This window comes from Microcaecilia unicolor, chromosome 2, assembly GCF_901765095.1.
Source record: "Microcaecilia unicolor chromosome 2, aMicUni1.1, whole genome shotgun sequence".
In the NCBI taxonomy this organism is placed as follows: Eukaryota; Metazoa; Chordata; class Amphibia; order Gymnophiona; family Siphonopidae; genus Microcaecilia; species Microcaecilia unicolor.
Genome location: NC_044032.1, coordinates 548,569,463 through 548,588,245, shown reverse-complemented (window position 1 = coordinate 548,588,245; position 18,783 = coordinate 548,569,463). Strand labels below are relative to the sequence as shown.

General features: G+C 42.9%; 1 protein-coding gene across 1 annotated transcript in view; it reads left to right on the top strand.

Annotated features, from left to right (window-relative positions):
- The window catches only part of GABRA4 (gamma-aminobutyric acid type A receptor alpha4 subunit), a 237,984-nt gene that overhangs the window by 138,305 nt on the left and 80,896 nt on the right, over positions 1 to 18,783 (top strand). Inside the window, exon 8 of the mRNA XM_030191346.1 lies at positions 15,226 to 15,485. Within this exon, the coding sequence (XP_030047206.1) occupies positions 15,226 to 15,485 (260 nt within the window). The remainder of the gene's footprint in view (positions 1 to 15,225; positions 15,486 to 18,783) is intronic.

The following is an 18,783-nucleotide window of genomic DNA, read 5'->3' as shown; positions in this document are numbered from 1 at the left end:
CTCAGATGTTTAAATTATATAAACTTCAACTAATTCAGAACACTGCTGTTTGATTAATTTTTTATTTGAAAAAAATTGACAGTGTTTCTCTATATTTTGAGTAACTTATTTGGCTTCCTATTAAGGCACGTATAGTGTTCAAATCTGTTTGTATAATATTTCATGTTTTGTATGGCAATACCACTGAATTTCTTATTCAAGTATTCTCAGATTTTTTTTTCCTCATCGTCCAGATTGTGTGATTCCTTTCAGTTAAAGTTTCCTGCATTTGAACAACACTTTGATGCCTTATTCTCTTATCGAGTATTCACAATTTGGAATAGTCTTCCTAGGCAAATACGAATGGAAGGAACTACATGTGGTTTTGAAAGAAACTCAAAACTTTGCTTTTTGGAAAATTTTAGTCTAATATATTAGTGTCCTATTTGAGTACGTAATTCCTCATTAAGTAATGAGTTATCTTACTAGGTAAACCGCCTTGAACCTTCCATTGGGACCAGTGTGGTCTACAAAATAACAGAATAAATTAGATTAGATTTATTAATATTTCCTTCCATCAGTAATAATACACCTCAGAGAAATGACTTAACTCTTATTTCCCTGGACAATATAAAATATTTATTCAATTTAATATTCCCATATAAGGTATCTCGAGAATAGAATAGTTCACCAACAGATATTTTGAAAGAAATTGAAGACCTATTTTAGAAATTTGGAGGATGATATCACTTTATAGTATTGTTAGCTGAGAGTTAATTTAACATTGCTACAACCTCTCAAAGGAAGAAGAGAGAGCATTAAAATCACTACAAAAAGATGAAGAAATTATAATACGCAAGGCAGACAAGGGAGGAGCATTAGTCCTATTGGATAAGGAATATTATGAAAAAGAAATATTAGAACAGTTATCGGACAATCCATATGTCTCTAGCATTATCACATGCTAACAATGCTAGAGTAAATGGGTCCTGTATGTGCTCCGCATTGAACTGATTTTTGGTAGTTGTGGAATGCAAGATATTATAGTATACATGTTTTTCTGTGTGTGGCTCTGGTTTCAACCTGGATAGATTCCTTCCTTGTTATTTAGGCTCTCCAGCATAAGCCTGTTCTGTTTCCTTGTGTGGTTTTCCTTGTTACCTTTCACTGTTTAGCGAGCTGGTTGTTGCCAGCCCAGCTGCTTTCCTTGATTACCTTGCTCCCATACAGCTGGGTGTGCTCTGTCTCTGCCTGCCTTTCATTTCCCTTCCTGGCTGAGTTCTGGTAAGAACATGGTTTGTTTTCCCCTTTGTTTGCTTTAAACCTTTGCCTGCAGTGTGAGCCCTGCTTCTTTCTGATGTGTTTTAGAAGCAGCCCTTCCCTTTAACATGCTTTAACTCTTTGTCTGCTGTGTCTGTCTCCTGATTCTTGTGAACATTCCTCCTTATCTGATTTGTGTATGTAAAGGCAGCTTTCCCTGTTTGCTTACTTTTCCCTTTCTCTAGTGTCTGTTGTTTAACTCTGTGACACAGCCTTGTGTGTTCTTATGAGTAGCTTCCCTTTACCCTTGAGTGCTGTGTAGTATAGCCTTGTGTATTCTTATGAGTGGTTTCCCTTTACTTTTGAGTCCTGTGTGGCCAGTGGCTTCCCTTTTCCATGAGTGCTGTATGGTACAGCCTAGAGTGTATTCCTATAGTTGACTCCCCTTCACCCTTGAGTGCTGTATGGCACAGCCTAGTGTATTCCTATGAGTGGCTTCCCTTTTTCCTTGAGTGCTGTATGGTACAGCTTAGAGTGTTCCCTCATGAGTGACTTCCCTTATCCTTGAGTTCTGTATGGCATAGCCGTGAGTGTTCCTCTGTGTGGCCTTGTCTTGAGTTTTTCCTGTGTGCTTTCTGAGTTCTCTTTGTGAGATTTCTGGTTGTGCTTGAGTGGATTGCTTTTTTGCTTAGCTGTGACTACTAGCGCAGCCTTGAGTGGTCTCTCTTTGTGGCACGAGTGGGCCGTTCTTCCGGTTAGCTGTGTCTACTAGCACAGTCCTGTGCATCCCTTCTGTTTGATTCTGTTTGAGTGGGTGGTTCTTCTGTTTGCTGTGACTACTAGCTTAGCCTTGAGCTGACTCTGTGTGGCATGAGTGGACAGTACTTCCATTTAGCTGGGACTACGAGCTCAGCCTTGAGCTACCTCTGTGTGTAATTTCTGTTTGACTTAGTTAGGATTATTCGTTTATAGCTGTGAGTGTCCTCTCTGTTTGGTTCTGTTTGTGCTTGAGTGGGTGGTTCTTCTGTTTAGCTGGGACTACTAGCCCAGCCCTGTGCTACCTCTCTGTCTGATGTCTATTTGACTTGGTTAGGACTATTCATTTATAGCTAGGGTTCTAAGCCCAGTCCTGTGCTGCCTTCCTGTGTGGTTTTCTTATCTTTAATTGTGGTTTCTACCATGTGAGTTTAAGTGGAGTTGTCTTTTCCCCTTCAGTTTCTTTGTGCCTTTGTGTAGGGTCTTTTGACCCCTTGTTTGTGGCTCTGTTTAGTGCAGTGCACTAACTGATTAGCATTGAAATGTCCACTCTCTTTCCTAGACATGCCCCCTCCAAATAAAAATTAAAAAAAATATTTTCAAGTGTGCTGGTAGAACGCACTGATTGTGACACCTAAGCACATCTTGCGGTAAGCCCGTTTAAATTTGTGTATTAAGGGACCCTTTTACTAAAGGTTTGGAGTGCGGCAACAGGCTTACCATGCGCCAATTTGGAACTAATGCTGGGCTACCGCAGGACTTTGTCAGTAGTTCCCACCCCTAGTGTGTGCCGTTTCCGCTACTATGAAAAGTTTCTATTTTTGCAGTGCTAGTGCTTGCCCAGTGGTAATTGGGCAGTGCTGCATGCTGCCCAGTTACCGCTGGCTTTGCATGGGAGCCCTTACTGTCACCTCAATGGGTGGCGGTAAGTGCTCCCCCCAGAAATGGCCACGCAGCATGTAGTTCACTTACCACACAGCCATTTCTTTTCCAGAACAACGGGTAGCCTGCTGCAGTCAAAGGGGAGCTCAGCACATATCAAAGACACCCTTTTACCTCAGCTTAGTAAAAGGACCCCTGTCATACTTTAGTTATCAAAAAGACCTTTCTCAAAGAGCTAGGAAAATGGGAGATAATCGGTATTTATTGTTTTTAAAACTATTTATTATGGCAGTTAAATGGAATATAAGTTGTATAACTTGAAGATGCGTTGGTCTAATTATAGATATTTTTACAGATCATAAGAATATGGGGGTATACATGTGTGTTTAGTATCTGTAGTTCTGTTACTTAGCTTGTCTGTGAATAATATCGAGAGCAAGAAACCTGAAGAAATCCACCGTGATTCAATATTATGTATGGTATATGGATGTTTATGACCAATCACATCCACGTAAACAGGAGGCAAAAATCTCCCTTATAAGAATTTTTTAGGGTGGGGGGAGGGTTCAATACTGAGTACGTAATTTTTCTTTGCCAAATATATTGTGATATCACTTTTTAAAAATTGTGTAAAGAAATGTTTAGAAATGAATGAATAGGAAAAGGACTTGGGGACTATTAACATTTTAGCTACATTAACCCATCCTAGCAATGCTACGGCCATACTGTCCCATGTTGGAATTAAGTTTGGATCTATTGCAAGATTTTGTCATGGTTGAGAGGAATACAAACGTGAGAAGGATCTCTGTGTATTGTAATTCCCAAATATTTAAACTAAATAAGTGTTGGAAACCTATATTTTTGGTCATGCCATCTGATAATGCCATTTTACAGGAGAGAGAACAGAGGTTTGAAAGTTACCAGTTATAATCATATATGTAACTGAGGGGCCCTTTTACTAAGATGCGTAAGCATCTATGTGCACCCAACACGCACCAAAATGGAGTTACCGCCTGACTAACCGTGTGGCTCTTGTGATAACTTAATTTTTGCACGCGTCCAATACCTGCATCTGAAAATATTTTTTATTTTTGGGCACTCATAAACGATGCACACCAAGTGGCATTTGATGTGCACTAGGTCATTTCCACCCGGCAGTGAAGGTCTCAGACACCAAAATGGACATGCGGCCAATTTTGATTTTGCCGCATGTTCATTTTTGGCAAAAAAAGGCCTTTTTTACAGGCATGCTAAAAAATGGATTGGTGCTCACCCAAAACCTGCACCTACACTACCGCAAGCCATTTTTCAGCGCACCTTAGTAAAAGAACCCTTTAATGATTTAATTATCTCTTTGAGTATTGGTAAACAGCGAAGATCCTGCACAGATATTAAGGAACCGTTGACATATAATGAAATAACATGCAAATCATTTCCTAAGTTATTCCTAACATGTTTTGCTTGAGAGCGGATCAAGATTGTTAATAGTTCTATAACTAATGTGACAATGGGTAGCCATGTCTGGTTCCTCTACCTAGAGTGTATAAAGGCAATAATCATCCATTAACTTTGATTCACTGATAAAAAAATAGTATATCCAAAGCCAAAGTGTCTTTTAGTGGAAAATAGAAAGGGCCATTCAATTATCTCAAAAGCTTTCCTGTGTCGACCTTAAGTATTGTATAATGAGCAGGAACCTTTGTATGCATGCAATACATTAATAAAGCAGATCCAGAAAAAAAGAGCAGCCTTGTTAACAGCCAGTAATAATTATTTTAAATAGATGTGCTAGTTATAGAACAATAGCTTTATTAAACACAGATATGACATTTTGATAAAGTACTAGCTCATATATTGGAGTTTACTGTTTCCCTGTCTGATACACTAGGATCAAACTGGATTGTTTAAGGTCGGCTGCTAAGTGATAACATATACACATTTTGGGTGACTGTATAAGTCGTTGGTGAGGCCCCATCTAGAGTATTGTGTTCAGTTTTGGAGGCCGTATCTTGCTAAGGATGTAAAAAGAATCGAAGCGGTGCAAAGAAAAGCTACGAGAATGGTATGGGATTTGCGTAACAAGACGTATGAGGAGAGACTTGCTGACCTGAACATGTATACCCTGGAGGAAAGGAGAAACAGGGGTGATATGATACAGACGTTCAAATATTTGAAAGGTATTAATCCGCAAACGAACCTTTTCCAGAGATACGAAGGCGGTAGAACGAGAGGACATGAAATGAGATTGAAGGGGGGCAGACTCAGAAAAATGTCAGGAAGTATTTCTTCACGGAGAGAGTGGTGGATGCTTGGAATGCCCTCCCGCGGGAGGTGGTGGAGAGGAAAACGGTAACGGAATTCAAACATGTGTGGGATAAACATAAAGGAATCCTGTTCAGAAGGAAAGGATCCTCAGGAGCTTAACCGAGATTGGATAGCAGAGCCGGTAGTGGGAGGCGGGGCTGGAGGTTGGGAGGCGGGGATAGTGCGGGGCAGACTTATACGGTCTGTGCCAGAGCCAGTGGTGGGAGGTGTGACTGGAGGTTGGGAGGCAGGGATAGTGCTGGGCAGACTTATACGGTCTATGCCAGAGCTGGTGGTTGGGAGGCGGGGCTAGTGCTGGGCAGACTTATATACACAAAAGTAGCACACATGAGTTGTCCTTGGTTGGGCAGACTGGATGCACCGTGCAGGTCTTTTTTCTGCCGTCATCTACTATGTTACAGGATGGTGGGCTGTTTGAATATATTCAGAGAAAATAATAATGTCATGTGTGTTGCCGTGGATGCTGAAAAAGCCTACAGTGGGTAGGTTTACGAAGAAACTTTGGAACCGAGGTGGAGTCACTGTACGCAGTCCCCAATAGTAGTTAATGGGACCATGTCAGGATGCCTTTCATCTGCAGTGAGGAGTCCGACAGAGATGCCCAATAGGATCACTTCTCTTTACTTTGGCTATTGAACCCTTCACTTGTAGTATTCAACAAAATCAACACATTCACCTCATAACTGTTGGGGGTGAGGAACATAAAGTTCTATTCTATGCTGAAGATACTGATTTTGTTCTAAATCCAAAAGAACCTCTGCCTTCCTTACTAAAGGACATTGATACATTTGCCTTATTTTCAGAGACAAAACAGAGGTGATTCTGTGTATAGGGAACTGATCTTCCTAATGACTTCCCTGTAAAGTACCATCTATGGGATTTCAGTACCTTGGAGTGTATCTCTCCCATAACCCTGTGGATTTATTCTGTCAAAAATATGTTCCATTAAACAGCAGGTAGAAACTTGGGGCCACTTGCTGCTGACTTGTTGGAGTACAGTGGCTGTAGTAAAGATGATGGTTCTTCCAAGATTTCTTTTCTTATTTTCCCAATTACCTATTAGGGTACCCTACTCATATATTAGAGCATGGGAAAAACTGTTACGTGATTTCATATGGCAGGGGAGGAGGCCAAAAATGTCCTTAGAGAACTTAAACTGCCCCAGGAGCGAGGTGGGGGGGCGGGACTTCCCAATTTATATTATTACTACAAAGCAGAAGCTCAAGGCTTTAAAAGATCATCATGAGTGAAAGCAAGAGAAGTACTGGGTATGCTTAGAGCAGGCACTCATTATCCCATTTCTATCTTTGAATGCCCTAAAATGATTACTGATGATAACACGGAACTGTGGGTAATGATGCAACATCATCCCCTCTTGGGCCCCCTGAACAATGTCTGGGACAATATAATGAAAGTTCAGATTTTCTCGGGAATTTTTTTTCCAGGAAGTAAACTGAGAGACCATGTCCCCTTTGGAAAGCCATATTTGAATCCACTAGTGGAGCAGCTAAAAGTTTTAGATTTGGGAAACTGTTGTTAAAGTCATCCATAGTACCTGAAGATTGGAAGGTGACCAATGTACACCGATTTTAAAAAGGTTTCCAGGGTGATCTGGGAAATTACGGACTTTAAGCCTGACTTCAATGTTGTGCAAATAGTGGAAACTATTATAAAGAATAAAATTACAGAATACATGGTTTAATGGGGACAGAGTCAGTGTAGATACAGCCAAGGGAAGTATTGCCTCACCGATTTGCTTAATTTCTTTGAAGGCATGAATACACATGTTGATAAAGTAAGCCGGTTGATGTAAAGGAGCATTTTCAATATGACATCTAAGTTTGACTTTGGATGTTTTAACACAAAAAGTCCAAAATCTGAATAGGAAAGAAGGCAATTTTTGAAAAAAAGGAAAATGTCTATCTTTTTTCAAAAAATATCATTTCAAACAAGGTTTTTGACCATTTTTGAAAATAAATGTCCAAGTGAAAAACATAGAAAATAAAGCCATTGGGAAGTAGGAGAGGCCAGTATTTTTAGTAGACTGGTCCCCCCAAACATCCCAGGACAGCAGTGGGGCACCCTAGGGGGAATTGCAGTGGACTTCAAATAAATGCACCCAGATATACATCTCACCATTGCTCCGTTATCTTGTATGCTGAGCCCCCCAACCCCCCCCCCCCCCCCCCCCCCCCACTGTCACTCATGAACTTTAATGCAATACCACTCTGTATTTCTCATACCGGAATTGGTGATAGCCATCACGGTACTATGTAAGCCACATTGAGCCTGCAAATAGGTGGGAAAATGTGGGATACAAATGCAACAAATAAATAAATAAAGACAGTACACCACTACAATAGCCCTTATGGGTGAAAGGGGAATCAATATGTGGGTAAAGTAGGATTTGGGTGAGTTTGGAAGGGTTCGCATTTTCCAGAGGAGGTAAGGGCCTGTGTCTACCTGGCTACAGTGCACTGCACCCACCATAACTCCAGGGGCCTGCATGCTGCTGTAATAGACCAGAGTATAACATCTGATGCTGGCATAGAGGCTGGTAAGTAATGTTTTCAATCACATTTTTTTGGGGGGGGTGGGAGGAGGTCAATGATCACTGAGGAATAAGAGGAGGTCATCTGGTCATTTAAGGCACCTTTTTGTGCCATATATGTTCTAAGAGCAGGTCTAGCTAGAAACATCTTAGTTTCAATACTAGATGGTTTTGTTTTGTTCCATTAAGGCTGGAAAACATCCAAGTCCTAGGAACACCAAAATCCCACCCTTAGCACACTTCCAACATGCTCCGTTTATAGTTGGAGGCACTGCAGATGAACAGTATAGAAACAAATGTCTAAAATAGCTTTCAAAAATACCGATTTGGGCATTTTTGTGAGAAAAATATCCAGATGCTGCTTTATGCCACTTTTTAGATGTTTTTCTCTTTCAAAAAATGAGCCCTGTAGTGTATCTAGATTTTCAGAAAGCTGTTGATAAAGTCCCTCATGAGAGATTCCTGAGGAAATGAAAGAGTCATGGGATAAGAAGCAATGTTCTGTTTTGGATTAGGAATTGGTTTTTGGACAGAAAACAGAAGTACATAAGTATTGCCATCAGGGGCGTATCTGCATGGGGCCACAGGGGCCTGGGCCCCCGCAGATTTTGCCTTGGACCCCCCTACCGCCGTTAACCCTCCCCCGCCTACCGCCAACCCTTTCCCCGCCTACTGCGGTCACCTACCCCCGAGGTCCGCTCCTGCCGGTTTTTTAAAATATTACTTCAGCTGGCGGGGGACCCCAACCCCCGCCAGCCCAGCCGAGGTCTTTAACTTCTTCATCCTCGTGCTGTTCCTGCAATGCATCCTTCCAGTTGGACGGAGTTTGACGTCGGAGTACGTTGTACGTGCAGGACGTCAAACTCCGTCCAACTGGAAGGATGCATTGCAGGAACAGCACGAGGATGAAGAAGTTAAAGACCTCGGCTGGGCTGGCGGGGGTTGGGGTCCCCCGCCAGCTGAAGTAATATTTTAAAAACCGGCAGGAGCAGACCTCGGGGGGGGGGGGGGGGGTAGGTGACCGCGGGTAGGCGGGGAAAGGGTTGGTGGTAGGCGGGGGAGGGTTAACGGTGGTGGTGGGGGGGTTATAATGTGCCCCCTCACTCTAGCCCCTGCCCACCCTACCGCCGAACCTCAGATACGCCCCTGATTGCCATACTGGGACAGACCAAAGGTCCATCAAGCCCAGCATCCTGTTTTCAACAGTGGCCAATCCAGGTCCAAATACCTGGCAAGATCCCCAAAATACAAAACATTTTATGCTGCTTATCCCAGAAATAAGCAGTGGAGTTTCCCGATGTCCATTTTAAATAATGGTCTATGGACTTTTCCTTAGGAAGCTGTCCAACCCTTTTTAAACCCCGCTAAGCTAACCGCTTTTACCACATTCTCTGGCAACGAATTCAGAGTTTAATTACATGTTGAGTGAGAAAGATTTTCTCCGATTCGTTTTAAATGTACTACCTTGTAGCTATATTGAATGCCCCCTATTCCTAGTATTAACATCCTCCAGGTTTATAGAGAGTTCATTTAGTTTTTTCCAATTCGTCAGCTTTGAATACCATTTCTGGCACTGGTATCTCTCCTAAATCTTCCTCGGTGAAGACTGAAGCAAAGAATTTGTTTAATCTCTCCGCTGTGGCTTTGTCTTCCCTGATCGCCCCTTTTACCCCTCGGTCATCTAGCAGTCCAACCAATTCTTTTGCCAGCTTCCTGCTTTTAATATACCTAAAAAAAAAGTTACTATGTGTTTTTGCCTCCAGCGCAATCTTTTTTTAAAGTCCCTCTTTGCCTTCTTATCAGCGCTTTGCATTTGACTTGACAATTCCTTATGCTGTTTCTTATTATTTTGTCGGCTCCTTCTTCCATTTTCTGAAGGATTTTCTTTTAGCCTAATAGTTTCTTCATCTTACTTTTTAACCATGCCAGCTGTTGTTTGGTCTTCCATCCTCCTTTTTTAATACACAGAATATATTTGGCCTGGGCTTCCAGGATGGTGTTTTTGAACAGCATCCATGCCTGATGTAAATTTTTGACCCTCGCTGCCGCTCCTCTAAGGTTTTATAATGGCCATTTTTCTCAACAGAGGAAGATGAATATTGAGTGCCACAGAATCTGTGCTATTTAACATATTTATAAATGATTTGGAAATCAGAACGACAAGTGAGGTGAATAAATTTGCAGATTATTCAAAACTATTCAAAGTTGTTAAATCACATGTGGACTGTGAAAATTTGAGGAAGAATTTAGAACATTGGAAGACTGGGCATCCAAATGGTCTGTGTCTCCTAAAACGCCAACTCCAAAAAAACCAAACAGACATGGAAGAGGTATAAAACAGAGACTAATTTAGTGTCTTTCAATTCAAACTTAGAGACTATTATTTTTATCTTAGAAAAGCAAAGACCCAATACTTCTCCACCCACCTTAAAACAGCTCCCAACCCATCTAAAACTTTTACTCCATCTTCCACTCCTTAACATCACCCAGTCCCAACTCCAGAAGCAATTTAATCCCTCCTGCAAAGATTCTGTCTGAATTTTCTACTACTACTACTACTACTATTAAACATTTCTGTAGCGCTACTAGACTTACGCAGCGCTGTACAAATTAACATTAAAAGACAGTCCCTGCTCAACAGAGCTTACAATCTAAATTGGACAGACGAACGGACAGCTAGGGTGGGGAAATTGCAGTGGTAGGGGTGATAAGTGAGGGTGTTGAGTAAGAGAGTCATGCTTAGGAGTCGAAAGCAGTAGCAAAGAGGTGGGCTTTAAGCCTAGACTTGAAGACAGCCAGAGACTGAGCCTGACGTACTGCTCAGGGAGTCTATTCCAGGCATAAGGAACAGCGAGATAGAAAGGAACGGAGCCGGGAGTTAGCAGTGGGGGAGAAGGGGGACAACAGGAGACATTTACCCAGCGAACGGAGTTCACGGGGAGGAGTGTAGGGAGAGATGAGACCGGAAAGGTACTGAGGAGCTGCGGAGTGGATGCACTTGTAGGTCAAAAGGAGAAGTTTGAACCGTATGCGGAAGCGGATAGGGAGCCAGTGAAGCGACTTGAGGAGAGGGCTAACGTGAGTAGATTGTAAGCTCTTCTGAGCAGGGACCGTCCTTAGTTACTAATTGTACAGCGCTGCGTAAACCTAGTAGCGCTCTAGAAATGTTAAGTAGTAGTAGTATAGCGACTCTGGCAGAATATACTACTACTACTACTACTATTTAGCATTTCTATAGCGCTACAAGGCATACGCAGCGCTGTACAAACATAGAAGAAAGACAGTCCCCTGCTCAAAGAGCTTACAATCTAATAGGAGATGCACATCAAAAATTTCAGATCGTCACAATTCTTTGCTGTCCCCCACTTCAAATGGCCCTGTTTCTTCTTAGGCTCCAAGTTCCATGACTCAGGCCCTTTTACTAAGGTGCACTCAAAAATGGCTTGCGTTAGTGTAGGCGCGGGTTTGGGTGCACGCTGATCCATTTTTTAGTGCGCCTGTTACAAAGACCTTTTTTTTTTTTTTTTGCAAAAAATGGATGTGCGGCAAAATCAAAATTATCATGCTTCCATTTTGGGTCTGAGGCCTTACCACCGGCCATTGACCTAGCGATAAGAATCCAGGCAGTAATGACCTACGCGCATCAAATGCCACTTGGCGCGTCCGTTACGCGTGACCAAAAATAAAAAATATTTTCAGACGCGCATATCAGACATGCACCAAAAATAAATTACTGCAAGAGCCACATGGTAATCGGGCAGTAACCCATTTTGGCAAACACTGGGCACGCGTAGAAGCTTACGTGGCTTAGTAAAAGGGCCCCTCACTGTCATCTCTTTTCTACTACAAAAACTCATCTTTGCCTGCTGGCTCCCCCTCCTGGTCTTCATTTGAACCTCAGTACTTGCTCTCTCTCTTTCCAAAACCCTTTTACGTACAAATAACACATACTGTCCCCTTGATCCTTTTTCCATCCTTGTGGCTGAAAACCACTGAGCTTTTACCTAGTATTTTCTCTCTCAACAATAGTCTTCATCCAGTCAGCTCCTGCTTTTGTGGAAATCAACTATAGTCTATGCTATTCTCAAGAAACCATCTCTGGATCCCCAGGTTCTAGCACATTATTGCCTTGTTTCTAATGTATACTTCCTCTCCAAAATCCTAAAAAAGATAGTAAACAAGCTTCCGCCTTTTTTGAGAAATCTCTTGCTCTTCATCCAAAATGATCAGATTTCCAATCCTATTTCAGTACCAAAACAGTGATAACAGCTTTGCTAAGTGAAATCCACTCCCATCTGGATAAGCATAATGTTGTGCTCACCATCTCACTTGACCTTCTACAGCAATTGATCTTATGAACCACTCCCTACTTTTAGCTCACTTCGCCTCTGTGGGACTGACTTGTTCTGTTCTTTCCTGGTTTCTTCCTTTTTAACAAACCATTCATATAAGGTTACTACTCCCCAGTGGCGTACCAAGGTGGGGCGGTCCGCCCCGGATGCACGCCGCTGGGGGGGGGGGGGGTGCCACGCGCCGGTCAGCATTGTTGGTTTCCATGCTCCCTCTGCCCTGGAACAGGAAGTAACCTGTTCCGGGGCAGAGGGAGCATGGAAATCAACGACGCTGACCGGCGCGGCACCCCCCCCCCCCCCCAGCAGCGTGCACCCAGGGGGGGTTCTTTCACCGGGGTGGGGGGGTGTCCCTTCGTCGGGGGGCGGGGCGCATCGGCGATCCTCCCCGGCTGTCAGCGCCCCTCGGAACGCCACTGCTACTCCCTCCTCAACCTTGCTTCCTTGTCCATTAGACTGTGGGTCTCCCAGGGCTCCATTTTATCCTCTCTTCCCTTCTCAATCTCTTTCTTAGTCCTTTAGCCACTGTTATTCAATCCATTAATCTCTTTCCACTTTTATGTTGATCACATTCTTTTAATCTATTCCACAAATCCTTATTCACTATCTATTACCCCTATTCAGGATTGTTTGACTATTACAGTGGCTGCTTGATCATAGCTTAGCTCTCAATAAAGATAAAACTGTAGCATGCTGGTTTACTGGTGGTCTCCCCCGCCCCCCCCCCCCCCAAGATTCCCTCTCAATATCTTTGGCAGTACTATTCAACCTGTGGATTCTTTTCCCTATTTACATAGTAGATGACGGCAGAAAAAGACCTGCATGGTCCATCCAGTCTGCCCAAGAAGATAAATTCATATGTGCTACTTTTTTTTATTTGTACTGTCCTCTTCAGGGCACAGACCGTATAAGTCTGGCCAGCCCTATCCCCGCCTCCCAACCACCAACCCTGCCTCCCCCACCAGCTCTGGCACAGACTGTATAAGTCTGCCCAGCACTATCCTCGCCTCCCAACTACCAGTCCACCTCCCACCACCAGCTCTGGCACAGACCGTATAAGTCTGCCCAGCACTATCCCTGCCTCCCACCACCGGCTCTGGCACAGACCGTATAAGTCTGGCCAGCCCTATCCCCGCCTCCCAACCACCAACCCTGCCTCCCACCACCAGCTCTGGCACAGAGCGTATGAGTCTGCCCAGCACTATCCCCGCCGCCCAACCACCAGCCCCTGCACAGATCGTATAAGTCTGCCCAGCACTAGTCCCGCCTCCCAACCACCAGCTCTGCCACCCATTCTAGGCTAAGCTCCTGAGGATCCTTCCTTCTGCACAGGATTCCTTTATGTTTATCCCACGCATGTTTGAATTCCGTTACCATTTTCATCTCCACCACCTCCCGCGGGAGGGCATTCCAAGCATCCACTACCCTCTCCGTGAAAAAATACTTTCTGACATTCTTCTTGAGTCTGCCCCCCCCTTCAATCTCATTTCATGCCCTCTCATATTTGTGGGTCATTCTTGACTGCCAACTTTCCTTTGTCCCACAGATTTCTCAGCTATTTAAAACTGGCTTTTATATCCTATGTCAACTTCATTCAGTCAGAAGATACTTTGATCATAAGGCCTTCCTCTCACTAATCTTTTTGTTACTTGTTACCAGACTGGACTATTGTAATATAATATATTTAGGTTGCCCTCAATATCAACTTAATAAATTACAGTCCCTTAAAAATACAACCATCAGATTACTCTACCATGCTTGCAAATTTGACCATGCCTCCCCTTGATTTTTTAAACACCATTGGCTCACTGTCAATAAATAGATAATGTTTAAAATTCTTACCCTTGTTTTCAAAGTTCTAAGAATTTGCCTTCCCTCCTACTTTCTAGCCTCACCATCTTGTACATACCAATATGGCTCCTTCACTCTTTAAATGATAACCATCTATGTCTCCCTAGTCACAGATGTGCCCAGTTGGAATCTACTAGACCTCAGGCTTTTTTCTTCACCATCACTTTTTACTGGAATTCCATGCCCCTTCTATCCAGGCAGAACTCTCTTTTAAGAAATTTTAAGTTGCCCTGAAGACATGGCTATTCCATCAAGCATTTGGCTCCACCTACGTTTTGGTTTATTTCTATTTCCTATCACTTTGTCCATTTCTGTTATCCCTTCCCCCTCCCTTGTCTGTTGAAACCTTTGTTTATTATTTAGTTTGAATGGTTATTTTCCTATCCAAAATTGTAGTTCCTTTCTTTATTCAGATTTTGTGCTAATTTTAGCTCTGTGAACCACTGTGATCTGTCAGTTAGTTTACAGCAGTGTATTAAATCTCAATAAATAAGTAAATAAATAAATATGACCAGCAGGCCCCATGCTGAATTTTCTTTTCAAAATTGTTGCTGCTAAGGGGCCAGCACCAATATGAAGGAAAATGCAGGCCTGAATGGAGGCTCTATGATGGTAACAATCTCCAGCACCTATCAAAATTTGTCATGGGAGACAGTTGCTGGTATTACCTATGCCTAAATCCAGGCCTTGCATATAGCACACCTGCTATACCATAACACTAACCCCCAGGAATCAAATAGCAAAAATCCTATGATGAACTGGCAACACTGCAAATACAGTAGAACAACATGTGGAAGAATAGATCAGTTCATTGCATAGAATACACATAGCCTATGGAGTATTCACCTCTGCTAAACAACTGTATTAATAGAAATCAATGTTCTTTTCTTAATAAGATGCTGTTTCTGAAGCATTTAGCACATGAAGGTTTTTTTTTTTTTTTTAAAGTTGATGCCACATATTTCAGTTGGCATTGTTACTTTAGAAATGCAAGGATCCCTGAGTACTCATTTTTCTAAATTGTAAATTGAGTTCCTTTCTTTTCATTACTCACTAATTTGCATGATTTAAGTGCCATGTACAATTAATGACTATTGTTTGGCAGTCTGCAGTTTTAATTGCATTTTTTTGTTGTTGTTGATAGCATTATTTGCAGTCATAAAAGCAAAAAATGAAATTGTAGAAGTATTTTGCCTCAAGCTACTTGGTTATTATCTTCTTGTGATACAGTTTAATAAAGGGATTAATTGTGCTTTACTTTTTCCTTTCAAGGCATAACCACAGTATTAACAATGACAACATTGAGTATCAGTGCAAGACATTCCTTGCCAAAAGTGTCCTATGCCACTGCCATGGACTGGTTCATAGCTGTTTGCTTTGCTTTCGTCTTCTCTGCTTTGATTGAGTTTGCTGCTGTCAACTATTTTACAAATGCACAAATGGAAAAAGTCAAGAGGAAAAAAGTGAAGTCCCTGCCTGCATTTCCATCTAGTCCTGCACAGAAAGAAAAGTGTACAGGAGAACCACTTCTGGTATAAGTATTATTATTATTATTATTATGTAGAAATCTATTACTGTACCAATTGTCTATAAGCGCACTGCAATTTATAATGTGGATCTATGTGGTAACATCACCTATTCATCAAGACCACAGATGTGATAAAGGAGATCATATTAGAAGTCTCTAACATAACAAGCAACGTATAGAGATGTAGATTGGCTATGTGTGGTAATGATACTTTCAGAAAGCTGCTATTCTGGCTCTGCTCTCAAAATGGCTGCCAAGACTGGGGCATCACTCTGTCCTGACAATACCACTAAACCACCAGTGATTGAGAAGGGGGGCACTACTGTTTGTAATCTAATTTTTTTGTCCTACAAATGCAAGTAATATAGTTACGATCTTTCATAACAGTTTATATGGCTTTTGATTCAAAATTTTAGCAGGAATTTAAATCTGCAAATTTGGGATGATAAGCTCCGTAGTAATGACCCTCTCTGTGAAATTATGATGCCAATTGTCACTTCAAGTGTGGCACACAGTCAGCCATTGTAAACACTGTGGCTTTTAGTTTCAGTTTTATTAGCTGTGGTCCATATGTGTGGAGGCTATTTTACTTATAGGTAAAATATGGTCTTTCACTATTGAAATTATCATATTCTGGCTTGGATACTGTGCATTTAGCAGAGAGATGTAGACTGCAAACTCTGACAATCCCCAGCAGCCCTCACTGCTTCACATTCACACAACCAAACTCTAGTTTTCGGTTTTGGTTTCTGCCAAAACCAGGTGATGAGTTTCTGCTACAGTTCTGATTTTGGCCCAAAGCTTTCAAACAGTTTTGGTGACAGTTTTCAATTTCAGTCGGCCTCTAATTCTGCCTTTGATTCTCTATCACCTAGAGTAAACAAGCACATACATTTCTATATTCAAATCAAAAACAGTTCAGTTATGTCTCCCACCTGATCTACCAGTGCTGACCCTATTCTGCCACCCACAAAATATCCCAAACTTGTGTAAACCCTACAACTTCACATTTATATCATTTCTTCTAGCAAATCACTGTAGGCTTTGTCATACTTCTCTTTAATTCAGATAAAACCAATTGAGTGAAAACCAAAAAACAATTCATCAGGCATCCCTGAATGCCGTATACTAAAACCTACAACAGTTCATGTATAACCATATGTACAACCATAAAGATCTGTAATGGGAAGGGAATGACAGAGATTTTAGATTTAGCCCAAACTTTTTTTTTCCAGTTGCAGTTCAAGACAAATTGCATTCAGGTACAGTAGATATTTTTCTGTCCTTAGAAACTTACAATCTAAGGAACTCGCGCCCCCCCCCCCCCCCCCCCCCCGATATTCAAAATCATTTAACCAGCCAGGAACAGCACCTGGCTGGTTAAATGGCACTTAACCAGCATCCGGTGATATTCAATGGGGGATAGCCAGTTATATCCTGATGAGTATCCCTAGTTAGCGCCTAAGAGACAGTCAGCTGTATCGGGCGATATAGCCAGCTATCCCCGAATATTCAATGCATATCCAGCTATTCTAAGCAGCCACATTAGGCCACTTAAATAGCTGGTATATCTTTAGCTGGTTTCATGTTAATAGGCTATCTTTGAATATAGACATAGCTGATTAATTTTAAACTGACTAAAAATAAGCCAGATATTCAATGTCAGTCACTGGAAAGAACACTTATAAATAATCCTCAATGGCTCTCAATCATCTACTAATGTGCTCAAACAGTACACCAAAAAAAGTAGACTTCAATGTTCACTTCAAAATATATTAGAGGGTATTTAGGTAGAAGGAAACGGTCTCTTAAATCACTGGGATATGTCACTTTGTAGTGACTTGGATACAGGGCCGGTCTTAGGCAGAGGCGACCGAGGTGGCCGCATAGGACCTTGCGCTTAGCCTCGCGCTTAAGGGGGACCCGCTCGGCGTGCCTCAAGTCTGCCTCTGTCTTTCTTTGCCTCCTCCCCTCCCGTGTGAGTCTTGCACCTTCCCCCACTCGCGCCCATCTGCGTCGTTGCTCGTTTTTAAAGCCCTGAGGCGTTCTCCCTCAGAGTCTGACACCGGTGATTCACACAGCCTGCCTTCTGCCAGCGTCGGGGTGGGGCCTCTCCCTCAGACGCGTCCCACCTCTGTGCAAGACAGGAAGTTGCATTGAGGAGGCGGGACACATCTGAGGAGAGGCTCCGATGCTGGCAGAAGGCAAGCTGTGTGAATCACCAGTGTCGGAGGGAGAAGCCGCAGGACTTTAAAAATGACGACCACACGGATGGACGAGAACAGGCGGAAGAGACAGGACCCAGAGGGGGAGGGGGAGAAAGCTGCCCAAGAGCTGGGTATGGATGGCTGGAGGGGGTGGCAGGGGAGAAGAGAGTCGCTGCTGGGTATGGATGGATAGTGGGGCGGGCATGGGGGAGAGGAGGGTTGCTGGACATGGATGGAGAGGAGGGGAGTGGAGGGGAGGAGGGTTGCTGGACATGGGTGGAGGAGAGGGTTGCTGGACATGGGTGGATGAAGGGGAGGGCAGGGGAGGGGAGGAGGGTTGCTGGACATGAGGGGAGGGGAGGGTTGCTGGACATGGGTGGATGAAGGGGAGGGCAGGGGGAGAGGAGGATTGCTGGACATGGGTGGATGGAGGGGAGGGCAGGGAGGAGAGGAGGGTTGCTGGACATGGGCGGATGGAGGGGAAGGAAGACTAGAAGGAGATGCACATAGATGGAGAGGAGGGAAGAGAGGAGAAATCTGGACATAGATGGAGTGGAGGGCAGGGAAGAGAGGAGAAATGTTGGTTAGGAATGGAGGGAAGGAAAGACGAAGGAGATGCTCATGGATAGAGGGGAAGGGAGAGAGGAGAAATGCTGGACATGGATGTAGGGAAGGGGAGGAAAGTAGATGCACATGAATGGAGGGGATGAGGAGAAATGCTGGATATGGATGGAGGGAAAATTGCTGAATTTAAGGGCTAGATCGGAACACTTTGAAGGCAGATGGTGAAACTGGAGAAAAGATAGGGGCAGGGCTACATATGGTAGACAGGACACATAAGGACACAGGAGGATGGGGGTGTGTTGGGAGAAAAAAATATCAAATGGAAAGAAACTGCATGAAACAGAAGACACTGGGACCAAAGCGAATAGAAAAACTAAATGATCAGACAGGTAGAAAAAAGTATTTTATTCAGAATTTATTAATTGGAATATGTCAGCTTTTGGAAATGTACATCTGTGATATTTTGCATGTAAGTTTCAATTTTTCTAGTATTGCTGCATGCTGAGTCTGACTTCTTGAGGTAACCTTCCA